Source organism: Chelon labrosus (genome assembly GCF_963514085.1).
Source record: "Chelon labrosus genome assembly, chromosome: 11".
Classification (NCBI taxonomy): domain Eukaryota; kingdom Metazoa; phylum Chordata; class Actinopteri; order Mugiliformes; family Mugilidae; genus Chelon; species Chelon labrosus.
The window spans coordinates 26433442-26459326 of NC_140344.1; the positions used below are offsets into that span (position 1 = coordinate 26433442).

The 25885-nt window shown below is 42.7% G+C and overlaps 1 protein-coding gene across 1 annotated transcript; it reads right to left on the reverse strand.

Annotated features, from left to right (window-relative positions):
• Window positions 1-5786: 5786 nt before the first annotated feature.
• Window positions 5787-24621, reverse strand: slc7a5 (solute carrier family 7 member 5). The gene is made up of 10 exons (XM_084554722.1): window positions 23706-24621; window positions 20981-21106; window positions 13592-13697; window positions 12568-12612; window positions 12327-12450; window positions 11144-11247; window positions 10920-11016; window positions 9650-9799; window positions 7621-7798; window positions 5787-6994 (listed from the first exon to the last, which is right to left on the reverse strand). Exons 1-10 carry the CDS (start codon window positions 24265-24267, stop codon window positions 6939-6941), a joined length of 1548 nt encoding a protein of 515 aa, XP_084410848.1. The 5' UTR covers window positions 24268-24621; the 3' UTR covers window positions 5787-6938.
• Window positions 24622-25885: the final 1264 nt, after the last annotated feature.

Here is a 25885-nt window from a genome sequence, read left to right on the forward strand (position 1 = left end):
TCAGGTACAGAAAGGAAGGTAGGACTTAAATGCAAGATACACAGTCAGGAAAGGCAGGATGAACAACTCAAAACTAGATTAACAATGACAGCTTCAACTCTTCTGGGAAGGCTTTCAGCAAGGTTTAGGAGTGTGTTTATGGGAATGTTTGATCAGACACTGATGTTGGACACGAAGGCCTGGCTCACAGTCTTCGCTCTAATTCTGGAACAGGAAGGGACCATCCACAAACTGTTTCCACAAAGTTGGGAGCATGGAATTGTCCAAAATCTCTTGGTATGCTGAAGCATTCAGAGTTCCTTTCACTGGAACTAAGGTGCCAAGCCCAGCTCCTGAAAAACAACCCCACACCGCCAAACTTCACACTTGGCTCAATGCAGTCGGACAAGTTCCGTTCTCCTGGCAACCACCAAACTCACATTCATCCATCAGATTGTCAGAGAAGCGTGATTCATCACTCCAGAGAACACGTCTCCACTGCTCTAGAGTCCAGTGGTGGCGTGCTTTACACCACTGCATCCGACGCTTTGCATTGCACTTGGTGATGTCTGGCTTGGATGCAGCTGCTCGGCCATGGAAACCCATTCCATGAAGCTCTCTACGCACTGTTCTTGAGCTAAAATGAAGGCCACATGAAGTTTGGAGGTCTGTAGAGACTGACTCTGCAGAAAGTTGGTGACCTCTGCGCACTATGAGCCTCAGTATCTGTGGCTGAGTTGCTGTCATTCTCAATCGCTTCCACTTTGTTATAATACCAATGACAGTTGGCTGTGGAATATTAAGTAGCGAGGAAATTTCATGACTGGACTTGTTGCACAGGTGGCATCCTATCACAGTACCACACTGAAATTCACTGAGCTCCTGAGAGCGACCCATTCTTTCACAAATGTTTGTAGAAGCAGTCGGCATGAGTCAGTGCTTGATTTTATACAGCTGTGGTCATGGAGGTGATTGGAACACACACAAGGGTTGATGGGTTAATGAGACACAGGTGAAACCAATCAGGGCAAAGGAAGTAAAACCAACAGAAAGACAAAGGAACAAGGATATTTTCAAAGTAAAACAGGAAACACATAGATGTAAACTCAAACTGAACAAAAGTTCAAAACTGAAACTCATGGCTTCGTAAAAGAAAGGTCCAAGATAAAAAAAAAGGAAGACCCAAATTCAGTACAGTGACAAGTTGAGGTCATACATCATATTTGAGATGAGCCAATCAATTCAGAGACATGTCAACGTGACTGAAAATGTTCAAGTTAAAGTCTTAAAAACTGCGTCACGCCTTTGGACTTCATCTTCCCCGTCCTCATACCTTACCTTCACCATGCGTCTGTAAGCTGACCTCGGTTCAGCGAACCACTCTGGATGCTCAGAATACCTGAGGGGATTAAGCCTGTTTGGTTCTATGAACATTCATCGGCCATGTGTCATGTTAACCTGAAAACGCTGACCTTAAAGAGAGTCTGGCTTTAATCTGCCTCAACAGTTTACCGCCAGCGCACAACCACGTGATTGTTTGTAGCATCTGCGACACTAATTTAACACCTGAACAAAACATTTTTAACTGATTAGTTTTAAAATCGAAACGTGGAGCGGTATGGAGGAACATGAGGGAGTGGGAACACTACAGGCATTAGACTGCACGTAAAGAATAATAATACATTAATAAATGATTTAAACTACGAAAACAAACAGCTGTTTCAACCTCTTATGTTTAATTTGCATTGCACCATTTAAACTAAATGTCTCTTAATTTTCCATTAAAATATTAAAAAATGAATTACTTGGTATATTTATATTATAGTTTAATATATAAACTTGCATATTGATTTATTAGTTCACATTTACATTTTACAATTAGTTATTCATTTATGAAAAATTTGATAAAATTGAAAAAAAAACTATTTCTATCAAGAGGAAATAAAGATGACAGCAGCAGCAACGGTGCTTAGATGCTGCTGCATTCTCATCATCTCATCACTCTTTTAGCCCGTACTCCAGAGCAAATTTGGTAATTGAACATTATTTTTTCTGCTTATCTGCGTGCTAAACTGATTTCCCCGGATCTGAAGCACCAGACTCAGTGTGTTCCTGGACCTGACAAGCTGAGGAAGTACAGAAGCAGCTATTGTGCTCATAGTTCTCCTCTGCAGAAGCGACAAAGCAGAAAAATGTCCCTGCAGCGGAAATGTAAAAATCCCAAGCTGGTTTCAGAGGCCTTGGCTTCCCACGTCCATTCATCCGTGGCCTGCTACTCGGCACAGAAGTGGGATGCAGGAATTTCCGACTACTTGAAAGTCTTTGATGGTTTCTGGAGTACCTGAACATTAACTGAAGAGTGTGAGAACATGTGAAGGAAAAGTGAAAAAGCCTTGTAGACATACAGCATCTCTTTGTACTTTATTTTGATATTTTGATTTTTCTTCTCAAATAATAGGCTGTTTAAAACATGCACAAACAAAGATTTAATTAAATTTAATAGCACAATATATATATATATGTGAACATCAAACAGATTGACAGTACAGTGATATTTTAAGTGAAGTGGGTCTTAGAAAATAATTAGACACTATAAATAAACAACACAGCCTCACACACAAAAGAATAAACCTCATTATTTCTACTAAAAAACTATTTAGTAGCCCAATGTTTTTACTAGTGCTAGTAAGCTACTGGGTCGCCATTTTGGTCCAGACTGAATTAACTCAATTTAGTGGATACTGTAAAAAAGGGTTTTCACTTATCCTGCTGTGATATATCTCAACATTAGCTGTTCTTTTTGTTCAAACCGAAGCATTTAAAATAAACCTCAATATGTCTACTAACAGATTATGTTAACTATTTTTAGTTTTTAGCCATGCTAGCCGCAAGCTAGCACGACCACCATTTTGGTCCAGACTGAATTATCTCAACAACTATGTGGTGGTTGATTGCCATATAGTTTGTCCAACATTCATGGCTCTCCTCGTGGCGGTTGGTTAAACTATTCAAATAATGTTTGTGTGTTGGAATCATAAGACAGTTTACCCCCATGCTAGCATGCTAAATACTTAGTAGCTGTATATCTGGTTAGCATCTCGATGTTAGCATGGCTGCTTTAGCCAAACGGTCCCATATGGTCTAGCGGTTAGGATTCCTGGTTTTCACCCAGGCGGCCCGGGTTCGACTCCCGGTATGGGAACAGTTGTTTTGGTTAGAGAAGCATAAGGTTTGCTGAGGATTCTTATTCAGCTTTGAATATTTGAGTGGTGTTTGTGCTGCATTCAAGTCATTAATGTTGTAGTCACAGCTGGGGCATAACTCATTTATATGAAGGTTTTAATGCTGTTATCTGGAGACCATATAATAATTAACTCAAGCTTCAAGCAGATCATTTACTACCTGGGTAATAAGAGGTTATTTAAAGAAATGTAGCTTGTTTTTAATTTTTTTTTATCTTTGGTGTTTGTGTATTGATAAAAACAGCTTTATCACGTCACACCAGGTCATTCAAGGATGTTTACAAGTTATATATATACTTCATATGTCAATTATAGTGAAGGACAACGTGGAACCTGTTGCCCGTAGAAGGACGTCTACCGTGTTTCAATGTGAGTAAACAGCTGCCGGCTGTTGGCAGGAGCCCAGCGTTGAAGGATTCGGATGTTGGCAGGGTGTCTTACCTTTGTTAGTGCCGCTCCAGTTACTGTTTTTGTAGAGCGCGTTGTTCTTGGCATCGTTTGAGAGGAAATTATATTGAAAAAATAATAAGGTGTCCAGTGTCTAAACTCCTAAAATAACTTCAGTGGTAATTTGACACGATGAGAAAAGCAAAGTGCTGAAGCAATACAAATTGTCCCTTATGGTTTCTTTTACAATTTCTTTTCCGGCCATGTGAGGGTGTGATACAAACACCACCATCAGTTGTTGCTGTTTCCGTTAGCATATAGCATAGACTTTAAATAAAGATGCACGAACCCTCTGTGGCGCCCCCTATAGGTTTCCTGAGTAGTTGCTTTATGAGGATTTTGAAGCTCAATGTGGCGTCTCTGGCCGTAGCCATCTTGGCTAGCTAAATGTAGCTAAGAGGTGAAGCTTGAGTGGAGCTGAAGCAGGCGAGCAACACCTGAACAGACATTGGATGTTCTAAAAATACAGATTTTTCAGAATAAATTGTCCCTTATGGTTTCTGTTAGAATCATTTTTGTCTTGTCAGAAACGCCACAATCAGTTGTTGCCGCTACATTAGCATATAAGCGTAGCTTTTATATAAAGATGGATGAACCCTCTGTGACTTCGCCCAAGGTTTCCTGAGTGGTTTCGTCGATTTGCGATGGTTTTGAAGCTCAATGTGGCGTCTCTGGCCGTCGCCATCTTGGCTAGCTAAATGTAGCTAAGAGGTGAAGCTTGAGTGGAGCTGAAGCAGGCGAGCAACACCTGAACAGACATTGGATGTTCTAAAAATACAGATTTTTCAGAATAAATTGTCCCTTATGGTTTCTGTTAGAATCATTTTTGTCTTGTCAGAAACGCCACAATCAGTTGTTGTCGCTGCCATTAGCATATAAGCGTAGCTTTTATATAAAGATGGACGAACCCTCTGTGACTTCGCCCCAGGTTTCCTGAGTGGTTTCATCGATTTGCGATGGTTTTGAAGCTCAGTGTGGCGTCTCTGGCCGTCGCCATCTTGGCTAATTCAAAAAGAGGAGTAGAGCTGAAGCAAGCAAGTAATGGCTTCGCAGACAGTTAGCAATTTGTGACGACACCCACTATGATATAAGTGAAAAGTTATAATAAAAAAGAAAAATAAATCCGCACGTCATGAATGAATAAATTAGCTACTGAGACCAAAACTTGTGCCAAGATGAAAAGATGTTTATTTCTGCTGTAAAGTCCGACATATTAACATGAAACCCCATGTGACTCCTTTTGGAGCCAGCCTCTAGTGGCCATTTGAGGAACTGCAGAGTTTGAAGAGGATATTTATACATCACGCAGATATTAGCATGTATTAGCGTTATGGTTGCTGCTGCAAGATGTATTGCTGCACTTTCATCAGAGCTTTTTCAGTGATGATGGAAAATGAGGTTTATAAGAGCAGTGAGGGTGATCAAACAAAAAATAGTAAAGATTAGATCAGCTAAGATAAAATATTGATTAAGAGGGTTTCACAGAAAAGAAAAAGGCAAACTGATGCAGTTTATATTTTGATGCTGTCCAAACTTTAAATTCAATATACTTAAATAAATGAAGGGGGATACGAATGAGTCTAAAACCAAAACACAACAGACAGAACACAAGTGGAAAAAAAACTCAAAATTTATTTATAAAGCACTTTTCAAACAAAATGCCCTGTAAACAAATTAGAGGGACTAATGACAATAAACATCAAAATGTCCTAAAAAATAAATAAATAAACTTCCTACGCACCTATATCAGGTTAGTTTCCCACCGTTTTGTGTGTGCGATGGCTGGAGTGTTAGAAAAGGCTACACCTCTAAAAAAAACAAACAAAAAAAACAAAATACACATGAAACCCCTCCTGCATACAGCGGCGCCACCGTCTCTAGAGACTGCTACCATGGTAACTCTAGGTCCGTTGCCAGGAGGGCAGTCGATGTTAATAATACAGCACTAACTGTTCTCTCTTTTTTTAAACCGTCAGTGATGAGAAATGAGAAATAAAAACTTTTAAGTTCATACTGTGACTGGAAAATGTGCTCCAAACATCCTTTCTCTCACTGCAGCATGTGGTCCTTTGACCTTTCACCCCCCGACCCTTCGCATTAAGGACCCCCCCCCCCCAAAACATACACGAATGTAATGATACAGAACGACTTCATCTATCTGTTCCCCAGACTCTCCACAATCACACACATGAGCTACACTAAAACAAATCAGGTTTGTTTCTGTCGCCTTCCTTTAACCTGACACTGTTCCCACGTTTACAGACGCTTTACTACAGAATGTAGCCGGAAACACTCTCAGTGTTACGGAGTGATGGTGGCGCTCTGGGAGCCAGGCTCAGTACGCTAACATGTCGATCCCCAAAGCCAACGTGAGGATCACTAACCCTCCCCTTGAATCGAGAACAAAAAAAAAAAAAAACAGTAGCACATTCTGACCCACTTTTTCTCCATCTTGGTATCTGCATCTGAATTTGACATCATTTTAAAGCAACACTACGTTAACTTCAACACACAGAGAAGTCCTGTGATGCGACATCAGTAGACTGCACACAGATAAACATGGAATACAAAACTTAACGGAAAAAACTTGCTTGAAAAGTTCATTCTTGCTCCGAGCACTTTAGCCAGCCGGAGAAAATATATATATATATATTTTTTTTAAAAATGATGGAATGCATCCGTCACCGGTGGCGAGGGCTACAGCAGGACACCTTGAAAGCAGACCGGACAGACGCCGAGCGTTAAAACCAAAGAAATGTAATGACAAATATAGAAAATATAGAAATCCCGACAGCTATCGACCCTGTTTCACGACCAAAAATAAACTCCTGAATGGTTTTAAAACTCACAGCTGCACCGGCCCCTGACACATGACACTTCATTCGCCGCGTAAGGCACGACACGCTGAATACAACAGGTTTCTAGTGACAGACACGTGGAAGTATTTACAATAACAAGAAAAACCGATATAAAAAACAACACTCTACAAATGGTAGTGACTAAAAATAGTCAAGTAACATAAACAAAAAGTTATCAGTAACATGAGAAAGAAAGTAAAGACAGCGTCGGTTTGGATGATTTCGTTCGGTCCTTATCTGCACCCCTGCAGACAGGGGTGTGGGTGGGAGGGGGGAGACAGAGAGAACGAGAGAAAGACAGTGTGGGGTGAAAATGGTCAAAAGGGATCAAGCTTCATCCGTTGTGGTGTCCGAGCCCAGAGGTCACCGTTTGTGCGATCTGATTGGCTGCGGGCTGAAGAGAAAGGCCTTTCTACGACTCCTGCGGCACGACTTCCATCATCTTCTGACAGAAGGCTGTGGTAGAGACTGTAAAACACACACAGACAGAAAAATAATAAATTATTAATGTGGAAAATGGGTCGTTTCTGTTGCAATCCGGAGCTAATCTGTTCTGTGTAATATCTCAAGTTGAGGGTTTGAAAACGTGAATAACACCAGGTGGTATTTCAGGCTCTACGTTCTGTAAAGCGTCTTGAAAAAATTGTTACGGACACAATATTAATAAAATAGAATTGATAGAAATGCACATGATCATCTGTTTCAGAAGCGATTCTTCACCCTCTAAAGCTTGTTACGTACTCCGCGAGAAGTTTGTTCTTGCTCCTGGGGCTGCGAGAACAAGAACAAAGTTCGTTTTAGCATGCACCCACACACAGTACGCCGATCTTTACCCAGGAGAGGTTAGCGGTCACACTACGAATATTAGCATGTGAGAGTGGCCGCTAGCATTTCCGCTTTTCCGCATTAACCATGCCTACTTCCAATTTCTGACCAATCACAGAATAGTTGCCTAACACCACACAAGGAAAAAGCTCGAGAACTCCCGCACGAGGGCTGCGAGAACAAAATGATGCCGGTTTGGTCTCAGAGATCAAACCTGAGTATGTAACGGCCTTAAGAGTGGACGGGTGGACGAGGCGTGCTGTACTCACAGGTTGCATTCAGCAGCCACTTGGGTTTGTTCTGCCACCAAACGCCGACAAAGTAGACGGGAAGCCCCGTGGCGATGATGCCGAAGCCGATGCCGCACTCCATCGGCGTCTTATAGATGGAGACGACAATGAGGAAGAGGCAGGCCAGGACAAAACTCACCGGCAGCAGAATGTTCACCTGCAAAGAAAAAAGAAGTGTCACGACAGTCAACATGAGGAGCTGCATGGGGTCAGAAGACGCATGAAAGATGTAGAAGAACTAGAAGTAAAATACTGTCGAGGGACCACAAATCTCTGGAACCAATGACATTAGTTTTAGTTTTAAGTAAAACTGTTTGAAATATTTCTAGATGAATTGACGGGATTCAGTAGCGATACCCAGTGGACACCGCTGGAGATGATCCTTACATTTGATTCATTACGATCACAAATATATGATTTGAAATGTCCTCATACTTTTAGTCTTTTCAAGTTACAGTTACAGTGCACGCTGAATATTTTACTCCATCTTAAGTTCCTGGTTTAGTAGCGGAGGAACTTGACCAGGCTGCACGGAAAACTGATCACAACCAGTACCTCAGATCTTACGTCAGGCCTCATCGGAAACTAGGGATGTCCTGATGAAGATTTTCCAATATTGATGTTTTTATATTCAGTATCGGCCGATCCAAGTCCCGATCCGATCTTAAATGAACAAAATTTCCTCCCCTGGAGATTCATAAAGGCTTTTCCTGTCTTCCTTTTATTCCTCCTAGATCACAAATGCATCATGCAACTGTATTAACTCCAATAAATAGCGCTGTCAAAGTTAATATAGCAAGGAATCATCTCTTGCTACCACCTTACCAAACATCCACATTGTATAATCTACCAATTTCTGTCTGACTGACTTGATTTTCCAGAAGAAGACGTCTTCTTCTCATGTGTTTTTGACAGCTTTGATGCTAGCCAACCCCGGTTAAAACAGACGAAGAGGAAGATGTTTTGACGCTACAGGGACATAGTTTTGGTTCATGGCAGACCTAAAATAAATAACTACAAAAGATCAGGCTTAGTTGAAGCTGATCCGATCATTTTAAAAATGCCCGGATCTGCCCCGAAACCCCTGCAGGAATCAGACGGACCATTTCTGCAGAAGAAGAAGAATATAGGCTATTACTGCCCCTCATTTTGGAACGAGACGCTCATCAAACACCTTTCCCGAGGACAAGCACATTAATTAATAAATCTAACCATGTGTGATTCCCCGGCAGCTCTGCGACAAATCTGCTGATCAGCAAGAATGCGACGGACAAAGAATGGAGGAAGAAATACAGTGGGAGAGGGAAAGGAAGGGACCAGAGGTCAGCTAGGAGACAGAGCCGCCACTGTCCCCCCGCTGGACCGACACCGTCTCTCTTTCCCTTCACACCACCTCTTGCCTCTCTAATAAGAGACGCACACACACATGAAAACGCACATCAGAACAAAGCGTAACAGTAGTCCTCTGTGTTTTATGAGTCCTGCAGCGGCTGGCGCTCTTCCTCTTTGTCACATTACGTTGATGTGACTGGTCAGATTCTTTAAATCAACCAATCGCAGACAAAGTATTTTTGCGTAGAAGACGAACGAATCGAAATCCCTGCAACAACGAGTAATACAAAGACACATGAACTACCCAGGAGGACCTACAATCCAGCTCCTCTTCAGTCTTTTAATCTGCGATCTGTTCGCCCGAGCTGAATGGATCTTTGTTGCTCGAGCATGAGACAAAGAAGAAACATTTCCTGCTGCCAAAGCTAACTTGAGTGGGAGTCAATGGTGACCAAAAAAAAAAAAAAGAAGGCTTCAATGCTCGCTTGTCTGTTTAAATTCGTCTGAGTCTGTAACCGTCTTCATCTTTCTTTTCTTTAACTCTGGCGACAGTCGCTCTCCTCCTCCCTGGCGTTGCGGCTCGGCCTCATTAGCTCGGATCAAACGCCTCTTTGTTGGCTGTTTCACGAACTAAACGGCGGCGAGAACCGGGCCGCGCCGAGTTTTTCCGACTCACCTTGATCGGCCGCTCCAGCTCGGGCTTCGTCCTACGGAGCCACATCATCCCGACGATGGCCATGGCGATGCAGAGCCAGTTGAAGAAGCTGAAGAAGTTGATGACGGAGAAGATGTCGTTGGAGAAGGCGTAGAGGAGAGTCATCGCACACTGGAGAGAGAGAGAAGGAGATAAGGAGAGGTTAGATATGCAGAAAAAAACCTCCTTTATCTTGACTCTGATAACGTATCTGTTATTGAGGATTTCAGACATTATGCATTTGGTTTGATTAAAGAAGAAGTAAAAGCTTCAGGAGTTGAGATGTTAGAGGCTCTGCAGACAACAACTGTTCTTTACACCAAAGAAAGCCACAGTGTTGAAGTAAGGTCATAGTAGGAGGTGTTTTAACAGGAAGTGATGCTGCATTTAAACCCAGTTCGGTTCGTATTCACAGGGCAATGTCCTCAAACACTAAGTTCATGCAGACAGTTTTGAGATTGGACATAATTTTGCAGCAGAAACTAAAATTCAGGAAATATTGATGTTTCACTGATTCTGGATTGGTTCTGTGGGTCACGTACCAGAGTTCTGCACATGGACAACATGTTCCGTTTGATCAAGAATCTAGACTATGAGTAGAAAACAATATTTATGTGTCGCCTATACAGTGTCGACCACCCCTGTGGAGGGTAACGGTTGCCTTAAATCTCCTCCATTTGTTCTCAACATGTCTGATTGTTAATTTCAAACTCTTTAGAGGTGGTTTTGTGACATATTCCAGCCTGATGAGCTCTTTGGTCAGTGCCATTATACACTTCCTCAAACGTGTTGTGTCAAAACAAGGCATTAAACGACACCCGAGTCTATTCACACTGATCGGATGGACTTTAATTTGACCTTGAAATTAACTTTTAATCCTAGAGGTGCACGTCACAGATATCTAATATTGGCCATTTTCTTCAATAAATAAACACACAAGAATAATATTTCTGTTTCATTTGTTTGATCGGGATCTAGTGTCTAGTTTCAGGACTTGTGTGATCATACGCTGATGTTTTTAAGTCCTTTCTACGCAGAAATGTATAAGAAAGCAACTTGGTTGTATAATTTTACGGTCGTGGTTAACACACTGCAAACGAACGTCGGTCTAGATGTGAAAGTATCCTAAATCTCAACTAGAGTTCATCGTATCTGTTGTGAGCTTAGGTAGAACTACTAGTTTATAATACTGCAAATATTTGCCTTTTCTAGCAAACTAGCACGTAGCAAGCTATAAAATCAGAGAACATACGGTGAATATAAGAGAGGGGAGCGGGGTCAGCAGAGAGGGGTGGATCATTGACAGCAGGCTGGGCAGGTGACCCTCCCGAGAGCCCACAAAGAATAACCTGAGAGGAAATGAAGGACACAAATGAACAATTGGTTGACTTGAAGATTCTGTTCATGCAGCTTTCGCTTTCCTGAACTACCTGCTATGTGCCTGTGTGTGTGTGTGTGTGTGTGTGTGTGTGTTACCTGGATGATGTGAACAGAGAACCGTTGACCGATCCGAAGCAGGACAGACCGACAAACACTGGGATGATCCACGCCATGGGGCCCAGGTGACAGTTACCGAAATCCTGCGGGACACACACACACATGTAGGTTTTATAGTCAGTTAAGGATTGTGACGAAACGAAATGTTGTATTCAGTACGTAAATAATCCTACATGTACACAAGCAATGGAGGAACAAGTATTCATAGTTTTTGAGAAAGAGCAGTTTTAAAAAGGCTAAATTACAAAAATAAGTTTACTTATTTTTACTTATTATTCTATTGTATCTAAGTCTTCTCCTGTTTTTCTTCTTCTTCTCCTACATCGTCTTCGTCTGCTTCTTCCTCAGACCTCCATCTTCTTCGCCTTCACCTTTTTCTTCTTCTTCCACCTCTCCATCTTCTTCTCCGTATTGTTCGGCTCCTTCTCTATATTTTTCTTTGTCTCTGTCTTCTTCTGCAATTTCTACATCATCTTCTCCTCCGTCCCTTGTCTGTTTCTTCTTCTTCACTCTGTCTTCCCTTCTATCATCCTCTTCTTCCTCTATGATCTTCTTCTTCCCCTCTATCATCTTGTTCTTCTTCTTCTTCTCTGTCTTCTTACCCTCTATCATCTTCTTCCCCTTCTCTATCTTCTTCTCCTCTATCTTCTTCTCCTTCTATTTTGTTGTTCTTCTTTACCTTCCACATCAGTCTTCTTCTCCTCCTTTCCCACCTTCTATACCTCTATCACCTTCTCCTTCATCTCACGTTTCTTCTCCATCTTCCCAATTTTCTCTTTCTTCCTCTCTATCTTGTTCCCCATCTTTTTCATGTCCTTCACCGTCATCTTCTTCTCTGTTTATTTCTCCATCTCCTTGTTCTTCTTCTGCTTCGTCCCTTTCGTCTTCTTCCTCTACTCCTTATTCCCGGTCTTCTTTTTCTTCTTCTTATCCTGTGCAGCGTCCAAGCTCATACACAACAATGCATCACGTGTGAAAAGAAGAAGGGAGATGACTGCAGACAAGTCAAACACGTCACATTCAGGTTTATCTTCTTCTTCTTCTTTTATTTCTCCTTATTATTTTGGCCCTGGCACCATAAATTAAGTCAAGGCGTCATAAATAACTTACCAGGGAAGCTAAGTTAATTATAAATATTGTCGCTGAGAGTCTGTGCACTCACCACAGCCACAGCCTTGGAGTTGAACATCTGGTCGGGGGAGAGGGTGGTGAAATAAGCCAGGTTGGTGAGGACGTACACGGCCGTCACAACGGGCAGGGAGATGATGATGGCGCGAGGAAGGTTCCTGAGGAGGACGGGCAAACAATGACAGTCTGAGTCAGAGCACTGAAGGCTTTCGGTCACTCTACAGAAAACATCTAGCATTTTAAAAAAAAAATAAGTTTAACTGTGTGCGACTCACTTGTAAGGCTCAATCATCTCCTCAGTAACAAAATTCAAGTAGTTCCTGGAAGAAGAAAAAGAGGAAACAATCAGAAAATGTCCAGCAAAACTCATGCATGTGTTTCTCTGTGAAGGTCCTCAGTCATCCAGGTTGTAGTACATCCAAAAATCGTGGACTTGTGGAGTTTCTTGAAGACGTTACGGCACTCATCGAAGTAGTTTCTTCAGTTCTAAGAGGATCAAACATCTTCTAGAAACTCTACAAGTCTCCTGTTTTCAGACTTTTATTTTTGATAAAACTGATTCATGTTGTACAACAGCAATCCACAATTGTGTTCAAACCACAATTTTAAAAAAATACCTAAAATACTAGCTGATTTGTGTACTTTTTAACTTTGCACATAACCATGCAGGCTGTACTCTCCCGCTTCCTGACTCTAAGCTAAGCTAGGCTAATCGTCTCCTGGCTCAAGGATCATACTTATCGCCAAACAAGAACTGAGCAACAATCTGCAGGTCAACATCAATGAACTACCGGCAATGAAGGCGGACCGTGACGTTGCCTCAAGTCGACTGCAAGGAAATAAGTCTTCAAACCGGCAGGTGGCAGTAGTCTGTATTCATTGTTTTAAAGGGGGAAACAGGAAGTGCTACTTTTAGCTGGGAAGCTAGGAAGCTGGGACTTTCACCGCTTTGACATCACTGGTTCTCGAAGCTTAACAGCCAACGGTGCGGGACACGCCGTAAAAAACTGGTGTCATAGGCGCTCAACAACGGCCAAGCAATATTAGCTCTAAGGAAGAGAACAAAAGCCAATGTGTTAACTTAAGACTTTAGTTTTAGAGTAAAAAGTAAGAAGTTTAATGATACCTAAGACTTAAAAGAGGAAAAGGGCCTTTATTAAGAAGCGGTAGGTCGAAGGACATTCGGTGGAATCTTGTCATGATAATATTATCTTACTAATTGGGCTAATGGGTGGTGAACAGGCGGTGTGGTTGTTTAGAACCCTGATCACACAGAGGTAGGTTCACATGTTGACTCACCAGCCACCGTAGGCAAACAGGCCGCTGTAGAGCGCCAGGCCGATGCTGCCGAACTCATACTTGGACCCTTTGAAGGAATTCTCTGGAAGAAGGTCGTCCGTGTTGCCTGGAGAAAACAAAACGGGATTAAGACCTGGAAGAAGGAACTGCTTTATAAAGGAAGTACAAACCCAAGAATCTGAAATGTTTAGATTTTTAGGTCAATTTAGTTTGGATGGAGGAACCTAAATAGATTCTTTTATTATTACACCTAAAACAAAGAGTAAACATTCATACACACATTTTTTCAGAATGCCATTAACTACAAATTATTTTGGGATGATGTACATAACCAAGGATATTTTGGGCTATGCAATACCCAAGGAGTGCAAAGTTATGGTGAAGTAAATAACATTGATCATCTTGTGACAATTCAATGTTCTGCTGGGAAACTTCTGGACCTGGCATTCATTGGTGTGGATGTTATTTAGACATGTAGCACCCACCTAGACCAGACCAGACACCCCCACCCCATAGCAATGACACTCCTTGATGGCAGCAGCCATCCCCAGCAGGATGCAGCCTGACACAGGCACATACACAAAAACGCTTTAGGAACAATGACCTGCGTTTACACCAACAACACACAAACCAAAAAAAAAAGAAAACACATATTTGGTTTTTAATCCGTCTCAGTATGTGGATCAGTGAAGGACTGCAGATTTACTGCCGGGAGTTAAGACCGGCTGAGACGCTCAATCCGTGACCGAAGAATTCTTTGGACGGCCTGAAGCATGAACGGCTGACGCAGCAGACAGAAAGACGGGGCCAAACGAAGGAGGACAGAGACATGTCTGTGGTTTAAATACCTTCCCTAAAGGGGTACTTTTCACCATCATATTGTGGCTAATGCTAACCTAGAACTCAGAGCTAATGGATGCAACAGAAACCAGTGTTTTTGTCTGTCTGAACAACGGAGGTTCAAACTAAATGGAGCTACTATAATGTGAAATAGACACCAGGATCTATTCTTAAACCTGTTTCTGCAGACTCTTTAATGTTTAATACTGTCTCACTGTGGTTAATATCTTTCATTGGCATAAATCCAGATTTTTCTTTTTACAAAAATGTTTGTAAATGCCTTTCAATGTACGATTTGTGTCAGAGGAAGTTCTTAAAGAAGCTTTAATTTGCTTAGAGTTGCACTTGTACTTTACAGATGTTCGTTATTGCCCGAGGTCGGCGTCCACACTCTCCTGCAGAACAAGGGTTCAGGCCAAGCCGTTGAGAGGATTTACGGTTTCTTGATCGCAGCCCCTTTCTTTTCTCTGACCTCCAGGTCCGTGGCCAGTTCGCGGGGATCCGAGCCACATTCTTGATCCCCACAACGATGCGCACACATTCTCAGACATGGTGACGGCTGCTAAACCAACAGCTCCAGGCAGTGTTGGTACTGGGAGCATCAGCCCTAAGCCACTGTGCAGCGTGGGAAACGCCCGCAGTCTGTCTGACGGACTCAAGAATTAATGTCCTCGGTAATATTTTAATGATGACATTTTTTGAAAAGGGTCTTTATCTAAATGTCTAAATGTAAAATATATTCATTAATACATCTGCTTTATTGAGCCTTTGAAGATAAGGCTGGTGGCTGCGACACAATTTAAGAAGGGAGGAAGCTACTTTGATGAAAAGCGCGTTCAAGGAAACCCAACAGGTCCAGCTGCTTTTGTTGCAGCAACTAAAATTTGTTGAGTTTAAAACAGCATTTAAATCAGGTTTATCTGAGACAAGAAATAATAAAAAAAATGGGGCTGAGAAGCTACAAATACAAATCTTGGCTCCGCTTGTCAAACATCCCGTTCATCTGGTTTGTTCCCAACCTTTACAGCTTTTTAATGGCGGAGACTCATCCCTAAATCTTGTGGTCTATCGTGTGAGATGATGGTTGCGCATTAAAAGGAATTTGTGCTGGAATTTCGCCGTGACCACTGACATTAAAGATCTGGGGGGGGAAGTCTCAAAGGAACTTAAATTAAAAGAAGGAGATAGCAACTGCTATTAGGAAGAGGATGAGTTATATTTCAGTGGATTACGCGCATACCTCCTGCCGTTATCACGAGGTATGTGGGAAAAAAAAAAAAAACCTCTGTGGTGCACGGACAGGCATATGTTCCACTTTCCTCCTCGTTAACCTTCCACCACACTGACCAGGAAACACTCAGGGCAGCGATCAACCGGTCACATGATACCGGTGCCAGGCAGTGAAAGTGAGACACACAGGGAATTAAATATATATGTACAAAGGAGAACACACACAGGTACACCAACGTACCAACAAGGACTAAATTCCCGCCTCTAGTGAGCTGGACTTGTAGGATTTTAGGCATTTAATGGAGAGTTTTCTTTAAAAAATAAAAATAAAAAAAAGAACTTGTGCTGTTGGGACATACTAATTTATTTGGTGCAGAGAAAGAAGTATAAAAAAATGACAGTTTGTGGTTTTATAATGAGATAGAGGGTAGCAGATGGCGAGCTGGTTCCATCTGACCAGCCACTGTGCTTCGTACATATGTTATGCATTTATTGGTCAGCCATTGTTGGTTGGCGTACTTTTTAATTTTGCACCATTAGCATGCAGGCCACATTCTCCTGCCTTCTGACTCCATGCTAAGCTAGGCTAATCAGCTACTGGCTCAAGGTTCATGCTTATTACCAAACAAGAGTTGGGTAACAATCTGGAAATCACATCACACCGTTACCAAAGAACAACCGGCAAAAGTTGCACCTGAACACACCACAAAGACTACAGCTAAAGGCCAGCTAGCACATACATTCTGCACCTGCTTGAATGGAAATAACTCTTCATAGAAACAGGAAGTGCTACTATTAGCTTGGGTGGATATGAAGGTAGGAAGAGCTACAAACCGTCTAGGTGTCAAACATACGGCCCAGGGGCCAAAACCGGCTCGCCAGAGGCTCCAATCTGGCCCGTGCAATGAACGGACAGGACTAAACAACTCAAAATGGAACAAATAAATTTTTTTTCGTCAATTTTTGAATTAAAACAAAGCGAAATAATTAGAGTAAGTCGTCTTTTGTAGGTTATTATGTTACTGGTCCAGCCTCCTTCAGATCAAACTGTGCCGTATGTGAGCCCTGAACTGAATTTATAATTTATTTTAGTATAAATGTTAAATGATTCTCTTAATCAATACAGCTTCTGGGCGTGCATGGTGAATTTTTGTTAAAGAAACTCACTTTACGTGGATTAAATCTAACAGCAAATCAGTTCACAAAAGTGAGAGGGTGTTAAAAGTGAGAGGGACTTCTTCAGAAAAAGATTATTTGTGCAGAAGGGAGGGATCCGACTCTGAATCAGACTTCTTAGCACGCACACACCTTTGTACTCGCGAACACCTTGCCGGTGTTGACCATGACATTTACACAAGGTCAGAGATGACTGGTTTGTAAATAGATCTTTAAAAGTAACAAGGTCCTTTTGTTGAAGAGGGACTGCTACATGAGATCAGTTTCTCGGAGCGTTTCACGTCCAAACAGTGTGGCGGACTGTCAGATTGAGAAAGAAGGACTTGACTGGAGTTAATTAGATTACACTCGTCTCTAATCTCTGGCCTTACGAGCCACAGAGCTCCATGAAAACAGACATGCTTTCACGCTTGTGCACATCTAAGTGCCTTGACCGCCTTAACCCAATTCTAAAGTTAGCCTTATAAATCACGTCTTAACCCTCAAACTGGCCTTTTGAAGCAGCATGGGAAGGCTCAAATTGTGCTAATGCCGCAGAAATATTCTCAGTATGACGGTTTATGGACGTGTTTGGTGTCCGGTTGGAATCCTGGACGTCCCATACTTGGCTATAAAACCTTCAGCACCCTGTAAACATTGCATCCTGTTTCTAAACCAGCCAGAAAATAAATCCATGCTAAAGTGGCCCATTGTTAGACAAGGCACTTTAAAGGCACACTCCAACAACCAATCACAATCCAGGGAGAGAGCCACGACCTTTCTTTGTTGACATAATCACAGCCGAGCGTCTTTGTCTGCACACTGAGAGGTGTCTCAGATAAACAGTCATTAGAAGCTAAATGATTTACGGATGGCATCAAACTAAATGCTAAAATCATAAATGATCAGTTAGGAAAGGATTACAATTACAAATGAGCAGAATTACTCTTCGAGCTTCCAGTTACAAACCAAAACAAGCATTAGAGGAGGTGAGGCGTGCTTTCAACTTATGCGGATTAAGCACACTTCCTGCTTCTGTTAGAGAACGGCGAGGAGGAGGAGGAGGAGGAGGAGGAGGAGGAGGAGTTAGAGCTCTTGTTATTTACTTTAGATAAGTCTCATGTAAGTGTGTATGATTAGTTCACTTGACACGTCAGGGCTCCATATATTTGTACAACCTGCTGCAGCGAAAGCAGCTCATGACTTCTAGCTGCTGAAGCACCATTGCAAAACCAACTCCCCCTAAAAGGAACCACACATCTCTCCGCCCCACCCCTCTCTGCCAACGTCCACCCCGTCGGCTCCACGCCTGAACAATTCCACTCACTGTCGAGGCCCCGCTGATCAGCTGATCTGCGACCTGCGACCTCCGGCCTCTACACAAACGGTGCAGTGTGCCAGTGTTTAACGACGGACTGAAGTCAGAAACGTAGAACTGCAGTTACACCTTTCGGATTCAGTTGATTCTTTACAAACGGCAGCAGCACCGGTCTACGTTGACTTTTAGGAAAGTCAATAGACATTCCAACGTTTTATTGCGGCCAAGAAGTAGAAAGGATAGAGAAAGCTGAATTAATTCTACACAATCATGCAGGGGTTTGTTTAAAGTTAAGCTTTGAATAAACCTATTAAAGAAACGAACCAGGCCTCCCTGAAAAGTATTAGAAGAAATTTACAGAATTTGAGATAAAAACAAAACCTGCCTAACACTATGTTGGTCCCTCCTTTTGCTGCCAGAACAGCCCTGACCCCCTGAGGCATGGGCTCCTCTAGACCTCTGTGCTGTGGTATCTGGCACCAAGACGTTAGCAGTCAAGACATTAGTTTTGCGAGTTGTGAGGTGGGGCCTCCAGAACATCCTGCAGATGCTCGACTGGACTGAGATCTGGGGAATTTGGAGGCCGACTCGACACCTTGTACTTCCTGTGTCTTCCTCAAACCATTCCTGAACCAGTTTCCATGAAACTGTGGACATGGTCTGCTTCGGTAGGTGGTACGTGTCAAAGTGACACCCACATGGACGGCAGGACCCAATGTCTCCCAGCACACTGCATCTGCAGACTTACCTTCTTCCCATACCTCATCCTGGTGCCATGTTTTCCTCAGGTAAGCAACGCACAAGCATGAATGAGCCGTGACCTCACGTGACCCTGTCTCTGGGTCATCTCTTTTACTTCCTTGGAGTAGTTTTTACAGGTACTGACCACTGCAGACCAGGAACACCCCACGAGAGCTGCAGTTTTGGAGATGCCCCGACCCAGCGGTCTAGCCATCACAGATTGATCATTGTCAAAGTCGCTCAAATCAAATCCAATCCACTTGCCCATTTTCCCTCCTTCAAACAACAACTTTGAGGACAAAATGTTCACATTGCTGGCTAATATAATCCCACCCACTGACAGGTCAGGTGACAACCAGAAGATCAGCGTTATTCACTTTAACCTTTTGTGGTCATAATGTTATGGCTGATTGAACTACATGGCCTATAAATATATATATTATTTTTTATCATTATTTAAACGCATGCAGTTGTGTAAATTGCACTAGTTTCTATTTAAACTTGATGACTTTCAAAGCTGAACACTGCAGCGTGGCTCCAGTTAAAGTCAGGTGTCAGGTCAGGGGTTAAGAGTTCACATCGGGGCTCATTGCTCCAGACAGAGGAAACACGAAGGCACTTCTTTTTAAACAATGAATTGTAGATTAGATATGAAACTGCAACATCACACCAGCTCATCCACAGTCACCACAGCCTCCGTCCGTCTGAGGAGAACACCAGCCGACAGCTCCGCCGCTCAGAGGAAGAGAAGCAGCCGTGGCTTTGGCTGACAGCGAACGCACACAGAGAGGGCGGCAGGGGCGATATAAGCCTGCAGTGACCTGTTGAAGCACCTTTTCACCATTTGAAAGGAAGTAGAGGGGTATTATGCCACCTCTGATATTTAGCACTTCAGCGGTTTAATTTCTGAACCCGGTGAACTCCAGAATGAGCTGCACAGGCCTCCTCTAGAGAGTCTGGCTCCCTGAGCTCACTTTCTGTCTGTCTAAGTCACGTTATGTTAAAACACATATTTGGACCATTTCTTGCCCATTCAAACCGACTGCTTGAGTCCTTACGTGACTCAGACAAGCTTGACTCACATAATGACGGCTACACTCCAGGAAGCTGTACTTCTACACACTGAAGCACAGTTTGATTAGATATAGTGCGAGAAATGATCCAACGCAAACTTAAAAAACAAAAAGTCAGCTTTTTGTTCCGACTAAAAATCGGACTCTTTAAAGGAGAATCCTTAAATCTGATGTTGTTTGCTCACGTTGAGTAAGAACACAAGTTGTAGTCGGGAAGGCATAAAAAGCTCCAGGACAAAATAACCGCTTCCTGTCTCAGATTGCGTGACACGCTTACCCACATTGCACAGTCAAATCTTTTGTTTGTGAGCCAACTGTTGTCTGCTTATTAAACAAACTAAACGCTAATTAGATGAGTGTGATTAATTCTAAAGCATATTCTAAAAAGAACATTTCAGGAAACACCATTGCTGGCACCATTATTCTTAAGATTATTTCTCAAAGTGGATTCTGTGGTTTGAGTTTTGTGTTATTTAACTCTTTCAGGACTATGATATGTGTCAAAATAACTGTACATTGATCAGGCATAACATTATGACCTAATACTGTGTAGGTCTCCCTTGTGGTGACTCATCAGAGAATGGACATGGGCCTTCTGAGGGTGTCCTGTTGTGTCTGGAAACACAATGTTGTTAGTGGGGGGGCCTTTGAGGGGAGGGGCCTCTGTGGATCATCCCACAGATACTTGATCAGTTTGGGATCTTGTGAATTTGGAGGCCAGGTCAACACCTTGTGCTGTTCTTCATGTTTTTTTGAGTTGTTGCTGAAGCATTTTTGTGTGTGTGTCTGTGTTTGCGATGGCTGCTGCCATCAAGGAGTGTCATTGCTATGGGGTGGGGGTGCCTGGTCTGGTCTAGGTGGGTGCTACATGTCTAAGTAACATCCACATGAATGAATGCCAGGTCCAGAAGTTTCCCAGCAGAACATTGAATTGTCACAAGATGGTTTAAATGTTATTTACTTCTCCCGTCAGTGGTTTTAATGTTGTGGCTGACTGGTGTATGCGAACGTAGGCGTGCTTGTGTGAGATACCTTGGCCAATCTTGACGAAGCCGATAATGATGATGAGCCCGAGGGCCAGAAGCTTGGCGGCGGCAAAGAAGTCCTGCACTCTGGTGGCCGCCTTCACGCTGTAGCAGTTCACGAAGGTCAACAAGACTGTAGAGAGTGAGAGAGAAAGACACAAAAACAAAGAATAAGAAAGAGATAGAAAGAGATTCATCTCAAACAAGGTGAATCGGGTGTCGGTTCAGAGTTGGTTCAACTTGCAAACCTGCTAGGAACCAGTTTGAGCCAACATAAACGGTCTGTGAAGGTGATTCATGTCATGTTATGTCTAAAAAAGAAGGCTAAAACAAACAGTTGGACTTGTTGGGTTTCTTCAAGACACGCCACTACAATTTAGCTCATTCTGAGTTCACAAAAAAGTGCAGGTGGATAATTTGCCTCCTGCATGCACGACTGCAGCTTCGTCCAGATTGAAGTTTTTCTTTTTATTTGCATCAGGCAGATTGGACGCTACACTACCGGTTTCTCACAAAGTTTTAGTCGGTCTTGTTGGTCGCAGTAATCCCGTGGTTATGGTTTGAGATTAGGCAACCAGCCCTCATGCAAGCCCGCATGCCAGTATGTGTTGACAGAAACACTTTCTTCTTTTTTTTTGTTCTTCAGTGGTTGTAAAGGCTTTCATTTATGGATTATAGTGTTTTGTCCTGTCCTTCACACATGCAAAAAAACATTTGCACAGTTGTAAATGCTGTAATTAAAATGTGCTTTATGCATTTAATCCCTTTCACTTTATATTTATTTAAAAACAGCAGATGTACGCCAAAGTGCTGTAAAGAGTAGTCAAAGCATGTTTGCCTACAGTGAGTGTTTCATGCCACAACACAATGTGACCCGGAGATGGTAAACTAAAGAAGTTTTCAGAATAATAATGTCCTTTTCTATCTTTTAAATGCCTGCGTACAGCACTGGTGCCCATGTCCTCCGGCGCACACAGCGAACCCTGCCCTTGGACCCCATTAAAAGTGATTAACTGGAGCAGCAGGTCCCTTCAAAGCTCCTAAATCAGGTCAGGGCCACAACAAAAGACGAGACAGCACAATGAGGCTCTGTGTTAGGGAGACCAAGACAAAGGGATAGAGGGTGAGTACAGTAAAAGGCTGGAGGCACAAACTCACACACCGGCATGCACACACAAAATGCTATTGCTTGGACGTTTAATTGTACATGGACGTTTGCGACAGTCGGAAACGGCTCAAATGGACCTTTAACTTGCACCAAAATATACTTATGGATGTGGAGAATTTTGGATCCGAGCCACACAGCGACCCTGACCACAGACGTGCGCAATGAAACACAGATATAACCTCTCAGTGCACAACTTTGTTATGTGGTCTCAGTCGGCATTTAGGCTAGCAGCAGGGTTTACTAGCTGGCCCCTCACACGTATGTGAATACACATGCATGCACAAGGTCGTGTGCAACCATGTATTTATGGAAGAGGTGGATGGAGCGTGCGAGATGAGAAAAATTGTTTTTCCTACGTGGCACTCAAAGACAACGGGTACAAGCAGAGACTGGCGCTAACAGGCTAAAGCAGCTAATAATCCATGGTTAATCTTGTTAAGCTCTAAAACAGACCACGTGTTAATGAAACACACTGAAATTTTAAGGAAGGTTTAAAAGAAAATTAAACTTATCCGTCCTCATTACACTCAACTCTGATGAATTTTAGGCTTTAATATCATGCAGATACGAGAACGAGACTTTAATAATGGTAATTTGTATTTTTGTTTGTACATATTTCAATAAAACAAAGGGATACAGTATTATAAATGATGTAAATTTTTGCCTAGCCTTTTAGGTCCGTAACTGGACTGAATTAATAAGTTAATTTTAATGTATTTATATGCATATTTAGGACCTTTTTATATAAATATTATATATTAGCACGTTTGTGGCTTACGAAAATTACAAAGAAGAAAATTCAACATAAAGTTTAAAGCTTATCATTTAACAGCCTTGAACTAAATATGGAATTAACTAGACTTCACTAATATATTAATCACAATACATTCCTTTTCACATTTAGGACCTCTGTGGAAATATTAGCATCTTTGTAGTTTTTTTTTCTCAAACAGCTAAAGTCACATTTAAATCTTAAAAACGCCAAATATGATTAATTTAAAGCCTTGGATTAATTATAACTTAACTGATCTTTCATTTTGAGTTAATTTTAACATATTTCTTTTCACATTTAGGACCTTTTTTTTTTTTGGAAATATCAGCGGCTCGGTTGCTTTTTAAAATCACAAAAAAAAATATTAAATACATTTTTACAAACATTAAATTTAAATTTAAATGAAAGGTGTTCACCAACCGTTAAAATAAATTAATAAATACTTTTATTAAAATTAGTTTAGACTCCCTTGGCTGATGTAACCAACGCAGTAGTTTTCACCATTCATTTCCTCGTAATGAGCCGCCTCTCGCGCATTCTTTGCATTTACCGGCAAGTGCGCGTGCTGGCAGCAGTTGGTTGGCACGTGCTCACTGATGTATAAATGAATGAGTATGGTCAGTTGGGGGGGCTCCCTATCTCACGCGCCGGTTCAACCCGTTTGTTGTCAGGTACAAACAGGAAGTGTAACCACACAAAAAAATAAAAGACAACCGTTAAAAAAGACGACAATAAAAGTTGCATCATCCACTCCCCCCCCTGGCTCGGCTCGGCTCGGCTCGGGATACTCACGGATGCAGAGGCAGGCCAATATCTTGGCCCCGGACTCCGGCACATCGCACACGGGGAACAGGGGCTGCAGGAGGTTGGTGGCGAACACGTAGGCGACGATGTACTGCGACGACGGGCGGATGATGAGCAGCTCGATCCAGAGTTTGAGGAAAGCAACCAGGGGGCCGTACACCTCCAGGATGTAGGCATAGTCGCCCCCGGACTTGGTGATGGTGGTCCCCAGCTCCGCGTAGCACAGGGCTCCCACCGTGGAGAAGACCCCGCACACCGCCCACACTATCAGAGACAGACCCACCGAGCCGGCCTCCTTCACCACCCCGGTGGGGGAGACGAAGATGCCGGAGCCGATGATGGTGCCCACGATGATGGCCACGCCGTTCATCAGGGTGATGGTCCTCTCCAGGACGACCCCTTTCCCCGCCGCCTCTCCTCCCGCCGCGGCGCCGCTCCCATCCTGGTTGGAGCCCCCCTTGTCCCCACTGGAGAGCATCCTCTCCATAACCTGCGTGTCCTCCTCCCTGCTCACGGAAGAATTAGAGTTTCTTTTCTTTACTCCAGACATACTTGACTCTGTTCCTCTTTTATTTCTTCTTCTTCTTCTTCTTCTTTTTCCTCACTCCGCGGGGAACTCGAAGCTCGCCGCGTTGCCCGCTCCCTCTCCCTCTGTCGCCGGTCTTTGTCCGCCGAGGTCCGGTGAGACGTCGGATGCTCAGGCCACGAGGGGACCGCCGTAGTAGTGAGTGTGAGTCAGAGCGGCGTGGTTTCCCGTTTGACTCGTCTGGTGTACAAAGAAAAAGTGAGGAAGGTTCCGACGTATTCAGTCAAGGCCAATCCCCATAATACCCGTATCTATCGGGCCCGACACCGCCCTCTAGTGGCGGACGGTGGGAACTAGCTTTTGGTGGTGGGACCAGATTTAGAGACGCTCAACCTGTCCTGTAGGAGCAAGACACGAAGACACAAAGAGACACGATTACAAACACAATTTTTTCAATCTCTGCCTGCATTGATTTGTTTTTCTATTTATTTGTATAATTTATAGTTGACTTCATTTGAGTGGATTCTTGAGTCGTTTTGCATATTCCTTTCTCTTTTTAACTGCTTTGTGTCTCTTTTTCTGCAGGTTTCTCTCTGCTTGCTGTGGCCTCGCATCTTTTTTTAAGTCAGTTTTAATCCTCTTCCTGGTTATTTTTGCACACATTTGACTTAATTTTGCACACATATGTCAGTGGATTTCAAGTAATTTCGCGGCTCTATTTTTTTTTATTGGTTTGTGTCTCTTCGTTGCTGTTCTCTTTGTGGTCATTTTGTGTCTCTTTCCTGCATGAAAAATATATTGCCTTGTTTTAATTTTGCGTCTTTTTTAGTCAGTCTTAATCTCTGAAGTCATTTTGCATCGATTTCTTTAACTGGTTTCTGTCTCTTTGTTGTTGTTCTGTATCTCTTTGTGGTCATTTAGGTCTTTTGCACAGGGGCGCTGCTAGGGATTTTGGGCCCCATGAAAAGAATCTTTACAGGGCCCCCCCAACACAGCGGCGAAATTTTTTGATGCTATTTTACATACAATTATGCATTTTAATTGCATAATTTGACTATCATTACCATATTTGTGAAAGAAGAACAACATGACAGTTGACATGTACAGTAGGGGAAGAACTGAGCACTCTGAATACAATGGAATTCATTTTGATTCATTTATTTGCTGCAACATTGATTCTTAAATTGGAAATAAACTCTTCCGTGAAAAAATAGCAATTATAATCAGTGGAGAGAAAAAAAAATCTCAGCAAAAACAAAAACACCATCAAAATACAAAATGGCCATATATGATTTCTCATCATTTAAGTAGAAGTTAATATATGAAAGAATGGCAATACGTTGCCGACTGAGTCAAGCTTCCTTTTGCAACCTTTCAATCACTGGTCCTTACTCAACTTTTCTCACCAAAAGCCCAATGCCGAGCCTTCTTACGTGCAAAATCACTTATCAGGTCTTTGAAGTCCAGCTTTCTAGCCAACTGACTCTCAATCGACAGCATGGCAAGACTGCAAAGTCTATCCTGACTATTTTTAGTTTACTGAACGCTCTCTCACCACCAGCAACAGTAACTGGCAGGCTTGCCCCCTGTGGCGCTGTGTGACAAACCGCCGGTGCGCTACCTGCAGCTGATCCAGTCGGAC

Excerpts from the sequence above, each read along its gene's own strand:
- slc7a5 (XM_084554722.1), bottom strand. The coding sequence starts at position 24,267 with ATGTCTGGAGTAAAGAAAAGAAACTCTAATTCTTCCGTGAGCAGGGAG. Across the intron at positions 21,107-23,705 it reads ATTGGCCTGCCTCTGCATCC|TCTTGTTGACCTTCGTGAAC; the intron begins GTGAGTATCCCG and ends CACTCTCTACAG. Across the intron at positions 12,613-13,591 it reads CTGTTTGCCTACGGTGGCTG|GAACTACTTGAATTTTGTTA; the intron begins GTGAGTCAACAT and ends TTCTTCTTCCAG.